Genomic DNA, 19,413 nt, shown 5'->3' on the forward strand with positions numbered 1-19,413 from the left:
TAATTTCTTCCGCTAATTTGCCTCTTTTATTTGCTTGGATCAATCTGATTTTAGCTGTTTGTACTAATTCTGAATTGGGAGATACGTCTGTTCTTTCCACTGAGGGTATTCCGGGCGGTCGTTCGCCAAGTACCCGCGCTGGCCTACCGTCCAAGTTTGTATCCCACTCAATTTCAGTGGCGTTTGTTACGTTAAAACATCCAGCTTCAAACTGAATATTCTTTACTCGGATGACCTTGTCGCCTTTGGTGTCGTTGATGACATCTCTCAATTTAAACGTCTGCTCGCTCTCGGTTAAGTAAAACGTGTGAGTCTCCATTTTATTATATACGTTTTGAAAAATCTTATTTGGCGAGGTTTAATTTATCGAGGGCGATTTCCCAGTGCATATCCGAAACTTGAAATAGATCTTTCACTTGAGATTCGGTTTCGCCGGGGTCAAAAGTTCACGGTAACTGGAAATCCCCGGCGCGTGTGGGTGAAAGGGGAGGAAAGGGTAGGTGCTCCAGAACTCTCCTATCCCTACTGCTGCCCCAAATAAGTGGAATCAATCGATATCACCATTAGGGTATTCTCAATTTGAATTCAATTAACACGGCAAGAGAGGGAAAATATAAAACTGTCTTATTGAGGGATTATGTGTATTTCCATCCCTGCGACGCTGTGTGAATTTTTACTCACACGGTCTCGGGAGCGGACTATTCCGTTGAGTCCGTTTAATTTTTCAGGGTTGCAGAGCCCTGAGTCCGTCCTAAAGGTATATTAATGCTTCAGTGGTTAAAGGTATATTAATGCTTCAGTGGTTGTCCGCTAGCCTCTACAGCTCTAACAAACCACCAAAAACCACCAAAAGTACATCACAGTACCGTGGGGGCCGTTTTACCAGGTTATCCCGATTTGAGGGGGGGCTCGCCACGCGCCAGCCAAGCCATACCACCACCACAACACCCCCAACCAAAACAACAGTTCAAAGACAGCCGAAAGAGGCCTATGACAAGTTCCAGACAGCTGTCACTGATAAAAAAACATTCCACTGGCTGACCCAGGCACCGTTTTGTAAACAACCCATTAGACTGAACACAGGGAACCACTTAGCACAGCCCTGTGGAAATTGGCTGGAGGCTGGCTGAAAGCCAGCTGGATTTTTTGCATTTTTTCTGGCTAGAGGAGGCCCTAGCTGTAAAGTGACTAAACCAGGTTTTTCAGCATGTACAGGGGTAGAATATGATAAACAGTTGTTGCATTTGGACGAAAAAAATTAAACGTTAATTAGCTCCAATTGACTGGCCAAAAGAGGCTGTTTCCTATACCGAGGGTTGAATGAAGTATTGAGTCTATTGCGAATAATTTCATGTTATAGTAATTCGAAAGTACACCTTCACATAAAAATGAAATTTTAACATACAGTCCTATCATGACAAGCCAAACACATTACACAGGTAATGGTACACAAAGAAAGATTAATTACGATTTGTGGATATAAATTTCTATTTTTGGCAGCTTTCAATATCCCCAGAAAATTACTGTCATAAATGGCCCATGTGTGGAACCAAAGTGCATGTAAATTTTAATAGCCATGTACATATACGTGAACATTGCTAATTGCTGTACGTGTAGATGGTGCGTAACTACAAAAAGGTCAACTTTGCCAAATACATTTGGGGAAAAATTTCCACAAAGAGTAGATGAATAAGTGATAATTTCCATTCTTTAACAGGCGTTTTTTCAATAAAGTCGTTGCACCTGTTTTTCTTGTTGGCTAAATAAATAATAACAGTCAACCAAATTGTAAAATAAACAACCCCAAACCAGGCTAATGGTTACCGCCTGCTGCCATCTGTCAACGCCCGCGAGTGTAGCAGTCCTGTAAGTCAAACTAATGACCACAAGGAAAAGTGATGTGGTGGTTATCAGTTCATTATTAATCGGTCGGATGGCTCTGTCCTATAGTCAAGCGAAAGGAATTTTGAAATGACGCCAAATATTGCGAAATAATGCAATAACAGTGCGAAATAGCGTAATAACTTTTCAAAAATAAAGCAATACCTTTGCAAAATAACGCAACAGCTTTGCAAAAAAGCGCAATGGTTTTGCAAAATTTAAACTCCGCAAAAATTTGTTTATTGCGAAATAACGTAATAACATTGCAAAATAACGCAATAGTTCCAATGACATTGGGGTACGTTCGCGCAGTTACTACTGTTAACATGAGTAGGATGCGTGCGCGTGACACTCGGGTTCAGGAGTATACGCCCCCCCCCTCCCCGAGAGACAGGCAATTCGTACTCCAGCAGTTCGAACGCTCAAGAGTATATTGTGTTAACACGAGCAGCTCGCTCGAACGCACTCCGTGCGAGAGTATACTCTCGCCAACGGGGAGTATACTCCTACACCCGGGTTTAAAAAAAATCTTGGATCCACCCCTGGTCGGGTAGGTTTCTGAGCATTCCTTTGTCATTGTTCCCTTTGTTACTTATGACTGGTTTTGTGCACGGTCTTGTGTCTTGTCTTGTTTGTGTCTGGTATTGGGACTGGTCTTGTGTCTGGTCTTATGCATGGTCTTGTATCTGGTCTAGTGACTCCTCTTGTTTCTGGTTTTGTGTCTGGTCTTGTGACTGGTCTTGTGTATGGTCTTGTGTCTGGTCTTGGGCATGGTCTTTGTCAGGTCTGGTGTCTGGTCTTGTATCTTGTCTTGACTGGTCTTGTGTATGGTCTTGTGTCCGGTCTTGTGTCTGGTCTTGTGTATGGTCTTGTGTCTGGTCTGGTGTCTGGTCTGGTGTCTGGTCTGGTGTCTGGTCTGGTGTCTGGTCTGGTGTCTGGTCTTGTGCATGGTTTTGTGTCAACTACAACACGGACAATAATCACCGCACCGTTTTAAATAATGATTTCTACATATCAAATGGAACCCAGGGAAATGTGCGTGACAAGACGTATAGACTGCGCGAACGTTTTGGCTGTTATATCTGCTTTGTCAATTGTAACATTTAACATGTTTAGTTATGAATGGTGCAATCACGCAGTTTCTCAATTGCCACTTCTGACTTGGTATGGGCCTACGGTGAAGTGGTTTTGGTATTTCAGGCACGTTTTTGTGAATAATAATAATAATAATAATAACGAATATTTATAACGCGCCGGTACAAATGATCCGGGTGTGTGCGGATTACCGGCTAGACAACCAGCTACGGACGTGCCCGGGAACAGTACACCAATTAAAACACTGCAGAATGATAGACCAACAACAGTTAGAAAAGGACAGTCAGAAGAGGGGCATTCCTTTGTCATTGTTCCTTTTGTTACTTATGACTGGTTTTGTGCACGGTCTTGTGTCTTGTCTTATTTGTGTCTGGTATTGGGACTAGTCTTATGTCTGGTCTTATGCATGGTCTTGTATCTGGTCTTTTATCTGGTCTAGTGACTCCTCTTGTTTCTGGTTTTGTGTCTGGTCTTATGACTGGTCTTGTGTATGGTCTTAGGCATGGTCTTGTGTCTGGTCTTGGACATGGTCTTGTGCATGGTGTTGTGTCTGGTCTTGTGCATGGTCTTGTGATTAGTCTATTTTGTTTCTGGTTTTGTGTGTGGTCTTGTGACTGGTCTTGTGCATGGTCTTGTGTCTGATCTTTTGCATGGTCTTTGTATAGTCTGGTGTCTGGTCTTGTATCTTGTCTTGACTGTCTTGTGTCTGGTCTGGTGTCTGGTCTTGTGTTTGGTCTTGTGCATGGTCTTGTGTCTGGTCTGGTGTCTGGTCTTGTGTCTGGTCTTGTGCCTGGTCTTGTGTCAACTACAGCACGGGTAATAATCACCGCACCGTTTTAAATAATGATTTCTACATATCAAATGGAACCCAGGGAAATGTGCGTGACACGATGTATAGACTGCGCGAACGTTTTGGCTGTTATATCTGCTTTGTCAATTGTAACATTTATCCCGTGTTTAGTTACCGCATAATCTATGAATGGTGCAATCACGCAGTTTCTCAATTGCCACTTCTAACTTGGTATGGGCCTACGGTGAAGTGGTTTTGGTATTTCAGGCACGTTTTTGTGAATAATAATAAAAATACTAATACTCTCAACGAATATTTATAACGCGCCTATTTCCGAATGTGTGCGACTCACCTGCTAGACACTAGCTACGGACGTGCCCGGGAACAGTACACCAATTGAAACATTGCAGAATGACAGACCAACAGCAGTCAGAAAAGGACAGTCAGAAGAGGGACGATGATGCTACGGATTTGGAGGAGGAGGGGAGTGGGAGTGGCGACGAGAATAAGGAGAGGGGGAACTGGTCACACCCCTTGGATTTCGTGCTGTCCTGCTTGGGGCTGGCTGTGGGCCTTGGTAACGTGTGGCGATTTCCTTCGCTATGCTACAGGAACGGGGGCGGTGAGTATACGTTCACAAGTTGTGGGTTTTGTAGGCAAAAGTTTGTAACATCGAACATGTATACTCGCCCATAAGCATAATTATTCACAATTTCTAAATCATGTTTTTTATTTGCAAGTAATAGTGAATTTTTTGTATTGTTTTTAATGGAAGAAACAAATTTGCATATTACTCACATTCTTTTGACATTAATCTGGAAATAATGTCCATAATGTTCACCAACCACGAAAACGTGTGTTTAGACACTGATTTGTTTTGATTGGGTACTTATATACAAAACTCGTATTTCTACGTTAAAGGCCTAACAAATGACGTACAGTCTACCTCTACAATGTATTCTTTCATGATAAGGATAAATATGATAAAATACGAAGAAGGAGTGTCCCTGTAGGTTCAGAAGATTTATAGTATGCGTATGTTTTTTGGTTTTAAACAGTGCTTTGTCAAGGAATTTACCTGGATGTTTTGGATGATGGATTCAGTTCTTATTTGGGATGTCTTTTCAATTTTGTTCATCTAATGCACGTGTGTTGCTTTTATTTGTAGATTGTGCCAAAGTGGAGCATTATTTGATTTTGTCCATACATCGCACAACCATTCGGTGTCATTCTCGTTCGGAGTTCACTTACTGCTGTGAAAGTGTATACGTCATCAGAATTGTTTTAAGAGGCCGACTTTGGAGGAACGGGAAAATTTAAACGAGCTTAAGAAACTATGAGGAGCTTGATCCCCAAATGTTTTAAAGCGTCCACTGCGTTTCTTCGATTCTCACAAGGAGATGAAAGAACCCAAATTCGTTTATTATCAGAGTAGAATAAGTGAAAACACGTGTAATGTCAGACTGCTCTGAAAATCTAGTTTATTAAAGAGAGACTCTATCAAGCGGAGAATACGACGTCAGAAGTTACTTTGTACATTAAACCGATAGTGGTTTTGAGCAAAAATCAAATAAAATAAAAGTTACGCGAACAGTGTGATGGCATCCTGAAGAAGATCGGGGAATTTACTCAAATTTAGAATCGGGATGTTCTCTTCACTGTTTTTTATATCGACATTAGTAAATATCAGACTGTGAGAGGCAGCTTGCATCCTTTGGCTTAGCAACCTCAAAATTTAAAAAGCCATTGGCGTTAAAATTACAGACAATACGGGCATCAGGTTGTTGTATCAAAGATCTCTCACTGTTGGTTTTCGCGAGACAGGCCACAAATATTGTATCAAAGAGCGAGCTACTCAGAGATGAAAGAAATGTACGGGACCAGGACGACAAACAAACCGAACTACTGCGGTGTGTCTATCCTCGACTTCTCGAAGACGCTCATGTACGACTTTTACCACAACTGCGTGAAACCCGCGTGGGAAACCGACAGTAGATAATTGTTCCTTGAAGAAGCATGGCCCACTTGCCCATACATAATCCTGAATATGAGCACCGCGTATTAGTGTAATCATCTATGTTGCCCATCTTGTCCTCCCCCTCCCCCCGCCGCCCCCGCCTGCACCACCTACCCTTTTGAACGATAACTGCAGTTATTGGCATATTTTTAGAGTAACCTTTTCATGAAAAACCTGGGTCACACACGTGTACCTGCGATATTGAAATTGGTCACCTCAGCAACAGTTTTTGCAGAATCTGTCTCCCAGTTCCTCAACCACTTTCTCGAGCAGTTCATTTTTCAGGCACCTCTTTCATTCATTTATAATGGCATTTGACTGAGAACCTTTAGGACCGTTAATAGTGTCTGTGTGCCATTTGCAGGTGCATTCCTGATACCTTACTTCTTGAGTCTGGCCTTTGCCGGGATGCCCATGTTCTTTATGGAGGTCAACTTTGGCCAGTACTGCAGTTTGGGTATACTGACCTGCTGGCGAGCATTTCCCATCTTAAAAGGTAAAAAAGATCCAAGAGCAATGCCACCAACAAAACAAACAAGTAAAGAGAATAAAGAAGTTCTCCTTTGCAAAGTGGGAATAGCTTGTGAGGACTGTGAATGATTTGACTTCCGACAATAACTTCTTCTAAAACCTCATATTGCCATTGTTAGGCTTTTTTTCCATTTTATGTTTTTTTCTCCAGGCCTGAGTTACGGACAATTCCTCGTGGGCTTCTATACAACCGTCACCTACGGAGTTGTCATCACCTACACGGTCTATTATTTCTTCATCTCCTTCACGTCCTCACTGCCTTGGGTTGGCTGCGGGCAACCCTGGAACACTCCGATGTGCAGGTACTGGCAACTGTTTCTTCGCTGACAAAGAGGGGGAACAGAATAAGATCTAGGGCTGTGAAGGATACACATTCATGGTTGTTGCAAGGGGGATCATTACAAAATGTGAAGTTTGAACTTAATCAGACATTAAGATTTGTTAAAATGTTCATTTGAAGTTAGCGTGCTTTTAGCACCGCAGTGGAAAAGTACATAGGCCTGTACATTTGCTGCGTAAGAATGACATGTTCGATTTTCACCAAATTGGTGTCAAATGACCGCAAAGAGTTACTTTAAAAACTGCAGTGATATATATCGGCACACGTGCGTGTGGGGGGAGGGACAGACAGAATCCGTTCGGCTCTTTTAGGGTTAAATGGAGTGAAAATCAAACATTTACTTAAAAAAAACTGATCCCTTTGCATCGGTATTGATTTGTCACTTCGCTGCTGTGTCCCCCCCGCGAAAAAGTTTATCCCCTTGAGAAAATCCAGGAGATGCCCATGGCTTGTATCTAGTGTTGGATACTCTTGACCGAAAAGGGTCCGTATCCGGATATTCTCTTTATCCTCTGTAGTTGGAAGCCTTTACAGACTTTTACAAAACTTTTCTGAAAGGGAAAAAATGTAATCGACATTAATAACCAACTTCACAAAAGTCCGAAGAATTTGAATCCATCCGATATTTTTGCATCTTTATGCAGGCGAGGTTTTACGGGGGGCTGGGAGTGTCTAGCCCCCCCCCCCCCAATTTGTGTGGCCCCCAAAAGCGCAACAAAAAAAGAAAAGTAAAAAAGATCAGTAACAAAAGTTAAAAGGTGAGGTCACGTGCCAAGGGCCTAGCCCCCCGCCAAAAAAAAGCAACAAATGGTTCCAGAACCGCGACTGGCTTCATGGATGGAGCACGTAGCAAGCAATTTTGGTTTGCTAAGATTTGGAAAGAAAACATTTCTGTAGGTAGGCCAATCCAACTGTTATGAAATTGAGCAGGTCTAGGAAAATTGAAAAAAAACAAAAAATTAAATAAGAACTGATTAAATAAAAACTGCACATCAGCATTCTTTTCCATTTCCAGCGACATCGTTATGGACTGCTTCCAAGCTGGAGGGGTGATCACATTTGACAATGAGTGTGTGCCGTTGAAGAACTTGACAGAGTTCGAATTGGATGATTTGAACATCACCGTTTCTGGTCCAGGGAACTTCAGCCTGGCAAACTACATTGATCCGTGGAAAGCAATGCGCAAGTCTCCCAGCGAAGAATATTGGATGTATGTCTGCAATGAGTTTTGGTTGGTTTGATCCCTCCCTCCCAAAAAAAAAACACTTTTGATTGGTGTTTGATAATCTATTAATTTCGCGTTGCAGTGTTTACCGTCCTTAAAAGCTGAACTGCTTTTCAATTGATGCTTTTCCCCGAAATTTCCTACCAATCTTTGGCAATACTGTTATCTTGGATCGACGACCCAGAATGGAATCAGACTGGAAACGCAGGGTTGTTTAACTTGAGACTTGGATTAAAAAAAATTAACTTGCAATTTGACTTTACTTAATTGGGAGAACTGATTTGGGACTTGACTTGAACAAATCTGTAGTGGGGAGATTTCTCAGGACTTTTCCTCATTTCAAGATTTTTTCAACAAAATTTTCCTGATTTTAGGATTTTCAAACAATCTCTTTTAAAATCAGAAAAATTCTGCGGTTAGCTTGGATGTGGGTAATTCCAGAAATTAGGGGTCCATTTTCCTCGTGTCCCTGTCACATCTGACACATGATTTTGTAAGTTCAGAACACGTTCTGATTTCCAAGAGTGATGAATTACTGCAGATTACCTGCCAAACAAATAGTAATCGTTTGAAATCAGTTCCTGTGATATTTCCATGTCAAATAACAAAGGTCTGATGTAACAGAGACAAAACAATATCACACTTACGACCCCTAATTTCTGGAATTAACCATGCGTAAAACTTGATATAGAACACAAAAAATGGATATTTTGGGGGTACCTTTGGTCAAACATAAAGGTACACCATAGACATGGGCGGGGATATACCTCCCACTTTTGACCTGGGAATTACCAATATGATCATCCCCCTTTCAAGTCAAAGTGACGTTATGTGCTACCGTAGCCTCCCCCTAATTGAAGTGGGACCCTGGACCATGTGCTGTGTCACGCTTCGCATAAGGATGACCTCTCAGAAATCCCCCCATGTCCACAGACCAACGTTGTTGCTGTAAGCCTCTCTAAACCTCTCATTACTATTTTATTGATATTTCATTTCCCCCGTCTCTCCAATGAATCTGACACGTATATATTTACCAGCTTTTGTTAAAATAAATACAAGTCAAATTATGTATTATTTTTATGCAATTTGAGCAAATCTGTCTGTTGCGCTTTGAAGCTTTTCATGGTGAATGTGGCAAGTTGATTGTAGAGGTTTGCGGTAGCACCATATATAAAGGATATCTCTTTCCGAGTATGTGTGGTTCTGAAAAGAACAGAACTACACATACCCAGAAAGATATATCCTTGTGTGGTGCTACTGCAAACCTCAATACTTAAAATCTTATTTTATCCTTAGAAATATCCTGCGACCAAACAGTATGGGTAAAAAGGCGCTGGCGAGACCTGTTTTGCAAAACATCATGGATCACGTCATCAATAAAAGGATGCCAGACATGATTTGTGACTTGTTTTTTTCTACAGGAAGAGGGCGTACAGTAACTCTGAAAATCAACCTGCAAAGCCCAACAGGGCCTTTGACTTCCGTGACAGTTTAGTCCATGCCCATTGCTAAATAAATAGTGTCTACTTTCGTCTTTTTTTCCTCCACACTTTTGCTGAATGGTTATATTCTAGGAGGGCTGTCTTACAAGAATCGCCCAGCATGAACGAGACTGGAACCATCGTATGGCAGCTTCTACTCTGTCTGATATTTACCTACGTGGTTACTTTCTTGTGCCAATCCAAGGGTATTAAATCTGTAGGAAAGGTAAACATTCACTCCGTTAGTACCAGAAAAGCGAGCCTAAAGTCATCCTAAACTTTTATTTACATTTTCAATAAAGTGGAAAATGAAAGGGAAAGTTTTCTGCTTCTGAAAACTATAGGGACAGCAGTCTGCGTAATTTTTACCTGAAGGCATGTTGAATATTACAGAGCACCGAAAAAATAACTGATAACCTATCGGGATCCTGTCGTTTTGATAACCTATCGGGATCCTGTCGTTTTGATGTTCGCGTGTATCTAGGTAGTCTATTTCACTGCTACCTTCCCTTACGTGGTACTGATCATCCTGTTGATTCGTGGCCTGACGTTGCCTGGATCGGATCAAGGAATCTACTTCTTCATCACCCCGCGCTGGGAGTACCTCGTTAAGCCCAAGGTATAGTGAGACCTTTTGTCGTATTGGGTTTTTCCCTCTATTGAATGAATCTGGTTAATTTGCAGTTAACAAATGGAAAAAGGGTGACTACATTAATCAGCAACCTTGGAGTTTGTTATACTTGTTTATGAAAGCCATCTTTTGTTAGGGATGTGTTTGCAGTAAAATTCGTTTTCATTTACTAGTGACCTTTCCTTGTGGCATTGGCAGCTTTTTCTGTGCACTGGGTTTTTATCAAAGTTTGGTTTGTATGTCACGGTTGAAATAAAAATTCTCACTCCTGCCCTTACCTCACTACCGAAGCGTATAAGGGCGACTTGCAAAAAGAAATTTTCGAGATACTATCTCGCCTCGGCGAGTGAGCTAAAACTAGCTCAACTCGCTGCATATTAAAACTCAGTCTGGATACCAGACCCAATGATTCCGACTACTCTTCTTATCAGAGGTCCTGTCTCACCCAATGTCCACGTGACCAACACTCCTCCAGATGTCCGGGAGTAGTCGAACTATTCTGAACTTATCCTTTCCATATTAAATTCACTTTAACATCAACACTTTTCTTTAATGCTCCTTAGTAAAAATAGTAAAAAAAATTGTTACAAAGATTAAAATGAATAACATTGGTAGCCAAATGAGTAAAGGGAGACGAAAAAGACCATTCGGATTGTATCGGTAATATTCGGGTATTTCCGGCTGCGTCTGCGCTAAGAATTTGTGAACTGTCCAGGTTATATCGGTCAGAGTACTCCCCAATTACGAAGCAAAACTAGGGTCGAAAAGATTGGAACGTGCTTTGATAAATGGAAAGGATTGTTTTAATTGAACATGTAAATTGAATGTCATTTTTAGAAAACTTGTATTTTAGAAATTAGGAATAGATTTTTCAAAAGCAGAACGAATTTTTAAGGATCTTATACGTTTCACCTCACAACCAAGGTAGAAGTAAGTTGATATAGGCCTAGGCTACACGCTGTGCTACTGCAGTACCGATTGACTCGGCAAATTGAATTCGGACGGCAGGCCCTTTAGCTTGACCTGGGTACGGGTATAGTTCTTTGTGTGCCAATGTGACTAAGGACAAAACTTGACGCTGTGCCACTGCCGTGCCGGGTATACAGGTTATCTGTTGTTCAATTTAATGGATACTATGGTGTGCTATTTACGACAAACATTTCTGTCTACTCTTACCTCCCTCCAGGCGACGCAACCAGACGACGCGGCGGCACGACGGCTCCACTGCGACGTGCCGTCCCGTCGAACCGTCGCCTTCTTGAGTGCTGTCGTGCGTTGCGCCGCCTGACACGACGCACGACGCGACACGTCGTGTGCTGTCGCCCTTTGCTTCATGGTGTTTATAGAGGGCGCCTTTACTGTTTTCTTTCATTTCCTTCTCCGACCTTCCCCTTCCCCAGGCCTTAATTCTATTGTTACTTAGTTTGAGAGAGCAGATCCTACTTATTCGGATTTTCTTTTGCTCTTTTATCATTTTTTCAATAAAATATGCCTGAAATTAACCCCAATTAATGAATCGATGAGATAAAAAGAATCAGATAAAACACTAAAGAGCTAATTACATGTACTTTGCAAGAAAGGTGGACGGAAATGAAAGAAAACAGTAAGGCGCCCTCTATAAACACCATGAAGTAAAGGGCGACAGCACGCGTCGCGTCGTGCGTCTCGTCGTGCTTCAGGCGACGCGATGCACAACAAGACGTACGACAGCACGACGCAACGGGCGACGGAAGGAGCGACGTTTACGCAGAAAAAATGCAACAAAGAAAGGACCTAAGACAGCACAACGCGACGGGCGGCGGCACGACGCGACACACGACGCGACGCGTCGTGTGTGTACAAACGAAATGGCAAGAAGGCGACGGTTCGACAGGACGGCACGACGCAAGGGAGCCGTCGTGCCGTCTGGTTGCGTCGCCTGGAAGCAAGTAAGAAAGAGAGAGAGAGATGTCCGAAGCTACTCTTTTCAAGGGAGCGTCTATAACATAGGCGACTTACAGGGGCATTTACACGGGTGAAATGTTTGCTTTCACTCGGACCTCAAAGTTTACCCATTGATTTTGAAATCTGTTGCTGTGTGATTTTTTTGTGTCAGGTTGAATGGCTTCTGGGTAGTGCCTCCCGTACAAAAATATTGATAAATGGGAAGAGCCACCAACAGAGGGCTGGAAGCTAAGTTGGTACACCAACTGGTATATACCAGGCACGAAATGGGACAGAGGGGTACCCCCCCTAACAAGTCTAATCCCTATACGCACTCCAGCCTAATGTTACCTACCCCCCCCCCATGTCTCAACAGAATTCCTGAGATACCAGTGTAACAATGACCAACACAAAGGCGGGGGTTGCTCTCTGTCCCATAGTTTGCTTCACATGTACCGGTATGGTGTTTCGAAGGTCGCAGGTTCAAATCCCGTTCCAGTCAATGTCTTTGTTCATCCTTATAATCATTTACATGCACCAATTTCCCTATATGGTTTGTTTCATGGGGTTTTTTTTGGGGGGTGAGGAAATTAGGCCTAGAAGTACTTTATTTTTGAGGAGAGTTCAGAGGATGAAGCACGAATTGCTTTCAACCAGTTGCTAAGAATGCCTCGTTCGGTGGCCAATCCAGGGTCAGGGAGGCTAGTTGCTCCGTGGAGACATGGTGCTATTCTGTTTTTATGAACAGAAAGTGCCAGAATTTAAACAAAGATAACAACTACCATCCCAGGAACTGTATTTTAGCCACGTTTTTGCAAAAAAAATCATATTTTGCCATAATAAAAAATAAACTAATTATTGTAAGCTTGTGCGGTTTTTTAAAGTTTGATCGGCAATTAAATGAAGGATAGACATTCGACTGCTGTAATATTTTTTCTGCTCAGGTTTGGTTGGATGCAGTGGTGCAAATCTTCTATTCGCTTTCCATTGCTGTGGGTGGTATGCAAACACTGGCGTCTTACAACAAGTTCCATAACAACACATACAGGTGGAAATAACCATTCATTTGGAGAAAATGTCTCAGGAATTTGAACATTTTTTAGAATACCAGAAGCAAGAGTTTCGCATCCTACATTTAAATTTTGGGTCTTAGAGCAGCATAAAAAATATCCCATCGCCCCTTTTTTTCATTTCTGGTCTTTTAACAAGCTGACCCAGGCACCCGGATGGACGTCCGGGTTCTTTCGTTCATTGTGTGTAATTTGCAACAAAACACTTCAAAATTTTGGCGAAGCCACCTGGATGGATTTCCACTTTTATTTTTGAGGCACTGTAAGAAGAAACTCAGGTTTTTCCAGGCTGGAAAGTATCATTCTGATTGATCTGTCTTTATCTCTGCTGCAGGGATATGATGATTGTCACCATTCTGAACTCGGCCACCAGTATCTTGGCAGGATTTGTCATCTTCTCCATCCTTGGATACATGGCCCACGTCCAGGGTAAAGACGTCTCTGAGGTTGTCAGGCAAGGTATCCGAATCCTGGAAATATAACTGAGATGCCTACAGGTGTTTTTGTCCTTTTGGGCAAAGAAAACAAAAAGAAACCACATCTTTAACGTAATGTTTTCGGGTCTTTAGACGTCACCATTTTTCCTCCAAATCTTTCACCCATGTCTGAACATTTGTCTTGTGTTCGCCCTTTCAGGGTTTGGCCTAGCGTTTGTCGCCTACCCAGAGGCAGTAGCCAGAATGCCGGCTGCTCCTTTCTGGTCGGTTCTGTTCTTCTTCATGCTCATTACATTGGGTCTGGATAGCCAGGTAGTTTTTTCGTATCTTTTTCATGGCAGTGCAAACATTTTATGGCTACCACCTTTACATGTCATCGTGAATTCTCCTTGGCGGCATCTCAAGTGTTCTACTCCACATGGCGCTTTTTTTCTTCACAAAACCATAATTCCTAGTATGTCATGAAATGCAGCCGTGGACTGCATTTTCTGTTGATATTTTGAGTTGCTTTACCCGATAGAATTGACATACATACAAGTCATCCATTTGCACCAAATCTCTCCAACCTTTTCCCTCAAGTAAAAAGGTTAGGTATATTTTTAGTGGCAAATGTGCTGAGTTTCTAAGCCAGGTTAACATGCACTGAAAACAATCCATCATCAAAATCTGCCACATGAATGTATGTTGTGAAAAAAATTCGCAACATGGGGAAAGAAGTTCTTGATATCAGGAAATAAATTTGTAAATGGTAAATCGTTGCAAAAATAGGGCAACATCGCCAAACAAATTTAGCGATGTTGTGAAAATGTTTAATTTGGGAAAGTAGCATTTTCAGGCATGTGAAGTTGTGGATTTCATCTGGGCGAGCTAGAATCACGCAAGACCTTGTGACACTTACCAAACACTTTTGGTCGTTTGCATCTATAGTTCACAATAACTGGTGGCTGCTGCTACATTCCTTATACCGGTATACTTCACAAGGTGCACCAGGAGCGGATCCAGGACTTTTTTTTGGGGGGGGGGTCGAGTCGGAGAGTTTTTTAATGCCTCATATATGCGGACAAGCAGAAACGATGATGGAACATTGTACATGATGTCATTTCTTTTCCACTCCCGGCAGAAGTGCGCTTAAAATAGTTATTTTGTAATTGTTATATTTCCTATTTTCAAATTTTTTGGGGGTCAGGGCGGGGGGGATCGACCTCCCTGGATCTGCGCCCATGTATAGTCATCAAACAGGATTTGGTGTTCAGGATCAAACACGTGAATGCTGCAATCAAAGAGGTCGCTGACTGAGGAGAAAACTGATTTTTCTCTTTAAAATTGATCTTTCCTTTTTTCGCCTCTTAACAAAGTGATATCATTAGTTCAGGGTCCTACCTCAGCTGTTTATTTTAGCTTGGATTTGGTGTGTAATTTTAATTTTAATTTTAATGTGCAATTGTACATCGACCTATTGTGGCATTATTCCTCCCACTTCAGTTTCATGGACAATTAAGACTTGTTTACAGTAGACTGCATTGTCCTAGAACCTGCAGAATTTTGAAGGATCTGGGAGGGTTAAGGTAACTTTTGCATGTAAGTCTCTTAGCTTGAGTGATCAGAAGGTGGAAAAATATGTCAGAGACGGGGACCACCAAAATTTACTCCATTTTCTGTTCCAGTTTGTAAATCTTGAAAGGTTTGCTACGAGCTTAGTGGACGAATACCCCAGGCTCTTTCCACCTCGGCGCAAGAGCTTTGTCACCCTGGGAATCTGTGTGGTGATGGTTCTGTGTAGTTTGCTCTGCATAACTGAAGTATGTAACCATGCTAGGTATCAAAAAATCTGATGCTGTTAAGATTACAGACAACTGAATGGGACACTGTTAAGAGGAAGCCTCTTAAGCTTCTCAAAAACTGTGTAATTGTTTAGATGGCTCCTAAACCCTTAACCATTGGCACGTGTGTGCTGTGCTTGAATTAGCTAGAAGAGGTTACATGGGCGTCGCCAGGATTTTTCTGGGGAGGGGCAAACCACTTATCAATTATCTAAAGATAGTTGTCCCCTCCCGCAACGCCCATGACAGGTTATTCAGTGAACCATCATGGGGGGTGTTATATTACCAATATGCCATTTCTGCTTATATTTTTACCTTTAAAACTTTGTAAATATTGTGCAAGTACTGAAACTTCACCTGAGCTGCTTTCCCATCATTCGTCCCTCCGACAGGCTGGACCCTACTGGACGTCACTCCTGGACAATTACGGAACAAACTTTGCGATGCTGCTCTTCGCGTTCCTCATCACCGGTGGCCTGAGCTGGGGCTACGGCATTCGACGCTTCATTAACGACATCCGCACCATGATTGGGGACCGGTACGTGGACACGCTGTACTTCAAGTGGTGGCCGCTGAACTGGGTGGTCCTGACTCCGCTGTCCATGGGGGTAAGTTTGTCCCTTCAACAAAATCCATGGGTGTCTGAGGAGGGGTTCTATCCTCCTTGAGCAACTGCTATAGCAGTGTCATGAAAGCATTTGCTTTTAATAAATATACGCGTCTTACAAACCAAACAGGCACCGACATACTTTTTAAATAGCAAAACGGAAGTTGAGAAAAAGTTAATGGAAATACACAAATGCTTCATGGGTTGTAGTAAAAAGTTGAAGTACAAAGACTCCATGACATTGTTTCTTCCTATTGTGGGTAGGTTATTTTGGTGTTCAACTGGGCGACCTGGACCGAGCCCGAGTACCACGGACCCTACCCGTCCTGGGCCAGAGCTCTCGGCTGGATGATGATGATCACCACGCTCATTGGTATCCCCGGACATGTGGTCTTTGAGCTTCTCAGAAGGAAGGGCAGCTTCATGGAGGTAAAGAACATGCATTAGCAGACAGAGTTTTCCTTAGGCCCTGCAGCCATTAGTGCTTAGGGCACTAGAACTATGAGAATATCACAGTGTCGGTATTAAACTCGATCCGTACATTTTATGTTCATGCAAACCTGTGTGATTGAGTACAATTACTGTGCTCGTGACCAAGCTAGTTTCGTGTTTTCTTCGAGTCGAACATTCAAAGAGAAACCCTGACTTTCGTTCAGGTGTGCGCATGGTGGGTGGTGTTTGCGTGGAGGTTTTCACGGAATACTGTGGTTGTAGGCTTATAATTTTCAGTAGACCCTTGGCACAGTGCCCATTGTACTGTAGACTCGAATCTAGTCGGACTTTCGTTGCTCTTCTCAGTCAGCCATCCCTTCAGTGCATCCTAGCTGTACAGTACACAGTCGTCGCGCTCGGAAAGTCGCATAACCCTTTTCCGGTTAGTAAGTGACTTCGTCACAAAGGCAAACGAACAGAGAATTCTCTTGTCTGTCTGTCTGATTTATCAAATCCACCATTTACCTCATTAAAACATGCTTAAGCTAATCATCCCAAACAATTTTCCCTTATTTTTACCTTGATGGGTCTATTCTACTTCAATCTTGAAGTCTTGTAGAGTAACAAAAGTGTGCCCCCTTGACCCCCTGGAAAATTTAAAACAGAAAAAAGACCAAAAAAGGAAAAATAGCAAAAAGAATACAGAAAAGAGGACGAAAATTCATTAATATGCACGAACATTTTCCCGTTAATGAGTGCCCTGGTCCCTCCCCCAATCTTGGAAACAGCTTTGCCCTGTACTCTTGTACTGGCAACACATTTATAACAAACAGCAGGGAGTCATGATTTTCATTCTGCCCGTCCCTGAGCAGCGCTTCCGTATCATCACCTCTCCCCTGGACTCCTGGGGGCCGGCCCTGATCCAGCATCGACAGGAGGCGGTGGAAGTTCACTGCCGCCATGGCACCACCATGGGGGGAGTGGTGTGCTCGGCCGAAGTCGATGTCAACCCTAGGATCTCCAAGTATGCTGTCGTCAGCGAGGATGAGATGGAAGCGACAGTTTGAGCAACCACAAACAAGTCCGTTCATGATTTATCAGGGTTAAATGGGATATTGAGAAATTGAAACAGAGTGAAGGAACACCGAATAACTTGCGTTTCTGGAAATATGGTGGCTGGCTGTCTCAAGAAAGAGTTTCAAAACATTCCAACACCTACTTCACAGATATACTCCAACATATTGTAATCAAATAGTAGACGAGGCTTAGCTGCACTCTATATAAAGATGGATGATAATGAATCAGAAAGTACCGTGAAAACAAGATTCTAATCTTTCAATACGCAGATTATTCTGCAGAAAATAACAGTGGTCTATTAATAAATGCACTCTACACTTTCGTTTACAGTTGAATGTACTGAACCAGGTGTGTTTGAAATATTTTACATAATCATGAGCATGCAAATCACAATCTTTGAAGGTATAGGCCCATGGTTTTGAACTTCAGTACTTGTTCTCGATGCATTATGTGTGACTGGCTTGATTGTGTTTAAGTAAACTGGGGTTATCTTTTTCGAAAGCTTAAATATTGATTGTATGATAGTATCCACAACGAGCTTAGAGTGGCTACAATTCCACCTGGAGAATGTTAGAAACCTCTTGAGGATGTCTGCAAACACATCTAGTATGTTTATTCTTAATGTTTTAAAAACATGCTTGAATAATCACCCTGGCAAGCAGTCATTGTACATTTAATTCCTATAGTGCAAAGTGGCAATAGGCCAATGTTAACTATACAGCGTGTGGATCGTAATTTAGATAACACATACACTAACAAATAGGCAAGAATCACCCAGAGAATGTTTAACTATCAAATTCGCCAGCAGTTGTGTAGCCAAGGACCTGTTGTTGGATGGTATTGCCCTCTTTTTTACCCATTTTTAACAGCATAGGCCTAGATTAAGTGAGGGGGGTGTTCATCTGTTAGAGTAATCATTTTATTTGGCAGAAAACATACCTAGTTTGAAGAGTGAGTTTACAGGGAAAATATTTTTTGAGGTAAGCGACGTGTCTGTATTCTGGTTGTATTTATCAAAAAGGTTCTGGGTTTGGATTTGTTTCTTAATAGTAACTTTATAAGAAAGCTTTTGAAAAATTTTGATGTCTTTATCATATCAACGCTGTTTTAGATTTGTCTAATTCATGAATTCGGAATTACTGGTATTTTCATTGCTGTTCTAAATTTAAACTTTTCTCTCGGTTGTGTACGAATGACGTAAGGGTAAATGGTATCACTCTTTTTACCGTAGCCTTGAAAGTTTGGCGATTGTTTGTTTTCCTGTTTTCTTCTCTTTTCTGCACCCCGCAACAGGTCAATTCTCTATAGATTGAATTTTTGACGACGTTGTTGCTTATTTACCATTTCCATACTGTGCATATCGGATATTCTTTCAAATGGCTACCGATATTTATTATCATCTCAGAGCAACATTTTAAGGCCTATTTTGTGTGCTATTAGATTAAAATTGAGGGCTAGGCCTGGGCCTATATATTCCCAGCCTAAAAAGAAAATTTTCATGAAGTCGCCAAAAGACCTCATTCACAGGGAAGCCAGTTTACCGTGTTCCCTTAATGTGTCTTATTCAATGTAATTTCTTGATGGGGCGGTGTCAGACTACTTTGGATTGCATGCTTCCTTGTCAGTTTTTGTTAAATGTGGCTCAAAACATAATGCATGACACATTTTAATTAAACTTATTCATCGGCGTTAAATGACATCAGTTTTAATGACGTTTATTTCACTACTTTCTGTTTTAATCTCAAGCTCCCAAAATTACAAAAGTGAACTTTGCTTTCAATTCAATATGGCCGACTTGGAAATGAGGCACTTTGTACACGTTTTCAAGCCAGCATTTGGGTTAGTTTGAGAGCTTTGATCAACAATACTTATCTTGTTGGTAAAACAGTCACGAAACAGCTCTGTGTTTGTACTTGTTTACAGACACTTCTCTCTAGTTTTTTTTTTCTTCTTCTTCAGCCAAGTTCTTCTACCCCTACACTTCAGCTCCTAGGAAAATCAGAACAATTTCAAACTTGGAGGATAGTTGTGTGATCATATAAGGACGGTCCTAGAG

At 41.9% G+C, this 19,413-nt stretch overlaps 1 protein-coding gene across 3 annotated transcripts; it reads left to right on the forward strand.

Annotated features, from left to right (window-relative positions):
• The first annotated feature begins 4,131 nt into the window (after window positions 1-4,131).
• On the forward strand, window positions 4,132-19,054 carry LOC110990962 (sodium- and chloride-dependent neutral and basic amino acid transporter B(0+)-like). 3 transcript variants are annotated; one of them, XM_087143461.1, is made up of 13 exons: window positions 4,132-4,388; window positions 6,148-6,279; window positions 6,466-6,616; window positions 7,670-7,864; window positions 9,454-9,586; window positions 9,845-9,979; window positions 12,859-12,962; window positions 13,319-13,443; window positions 13,621-13,733; window positions 15,086-15,220; window positions 15,634-15,849; window positions 16,113-16,277; window positions 17,153-19,054. In XM_087143461.1, the coding sequence occupies exons 1-13, from the start codon at window positions 4,178-4,180 to the stop codon at window positions 17,345-17,347; spliced, it is 2,010 nt and encodes a 669-aa protein (XP_086999587.1). In that variant the 5' UTR covers window positions 4,132-4,177; the 3' UTR covers window positions 17,348-19,054. The 3 variants fall into 3 exon arrangements, with proteins under 3 accessions (XP_086999587.1, XP_086999586.1, XP_086999585.1); XM_087143460.1 differs by lacking the exon at window positions 4,132-4,388 and adding an exon at window positions 16,647-16,722 and having other exon boundaries at window positions 6,130-6,279; window positions 7,670-7,885; window positions 17,153-17,241; XM_087143459.1 differs by lacking the exon at window positions 4,132-4,388 and having other exon boundaries at window positions 6,132-6,279; window positions 7,670-7,885.
• The last annotated feature ends 359 nt before the right edge of the window (window positions 19,055-19,413 follow it).

This window comes from Acanthaster planci, linkage group LG11 (genome assembly GCF_054643075.1).
Source record: "Acanthaster planci isolate LZ-2023a linkage group LG11, COTS_SCS, whole genome shotgun sequence".
NCBI lineage: Eukaryota > Metazoa > Echinodermata > Asteroidea > Valvatida > Acanthasteridae > Acanthaster > Acanthaster planci.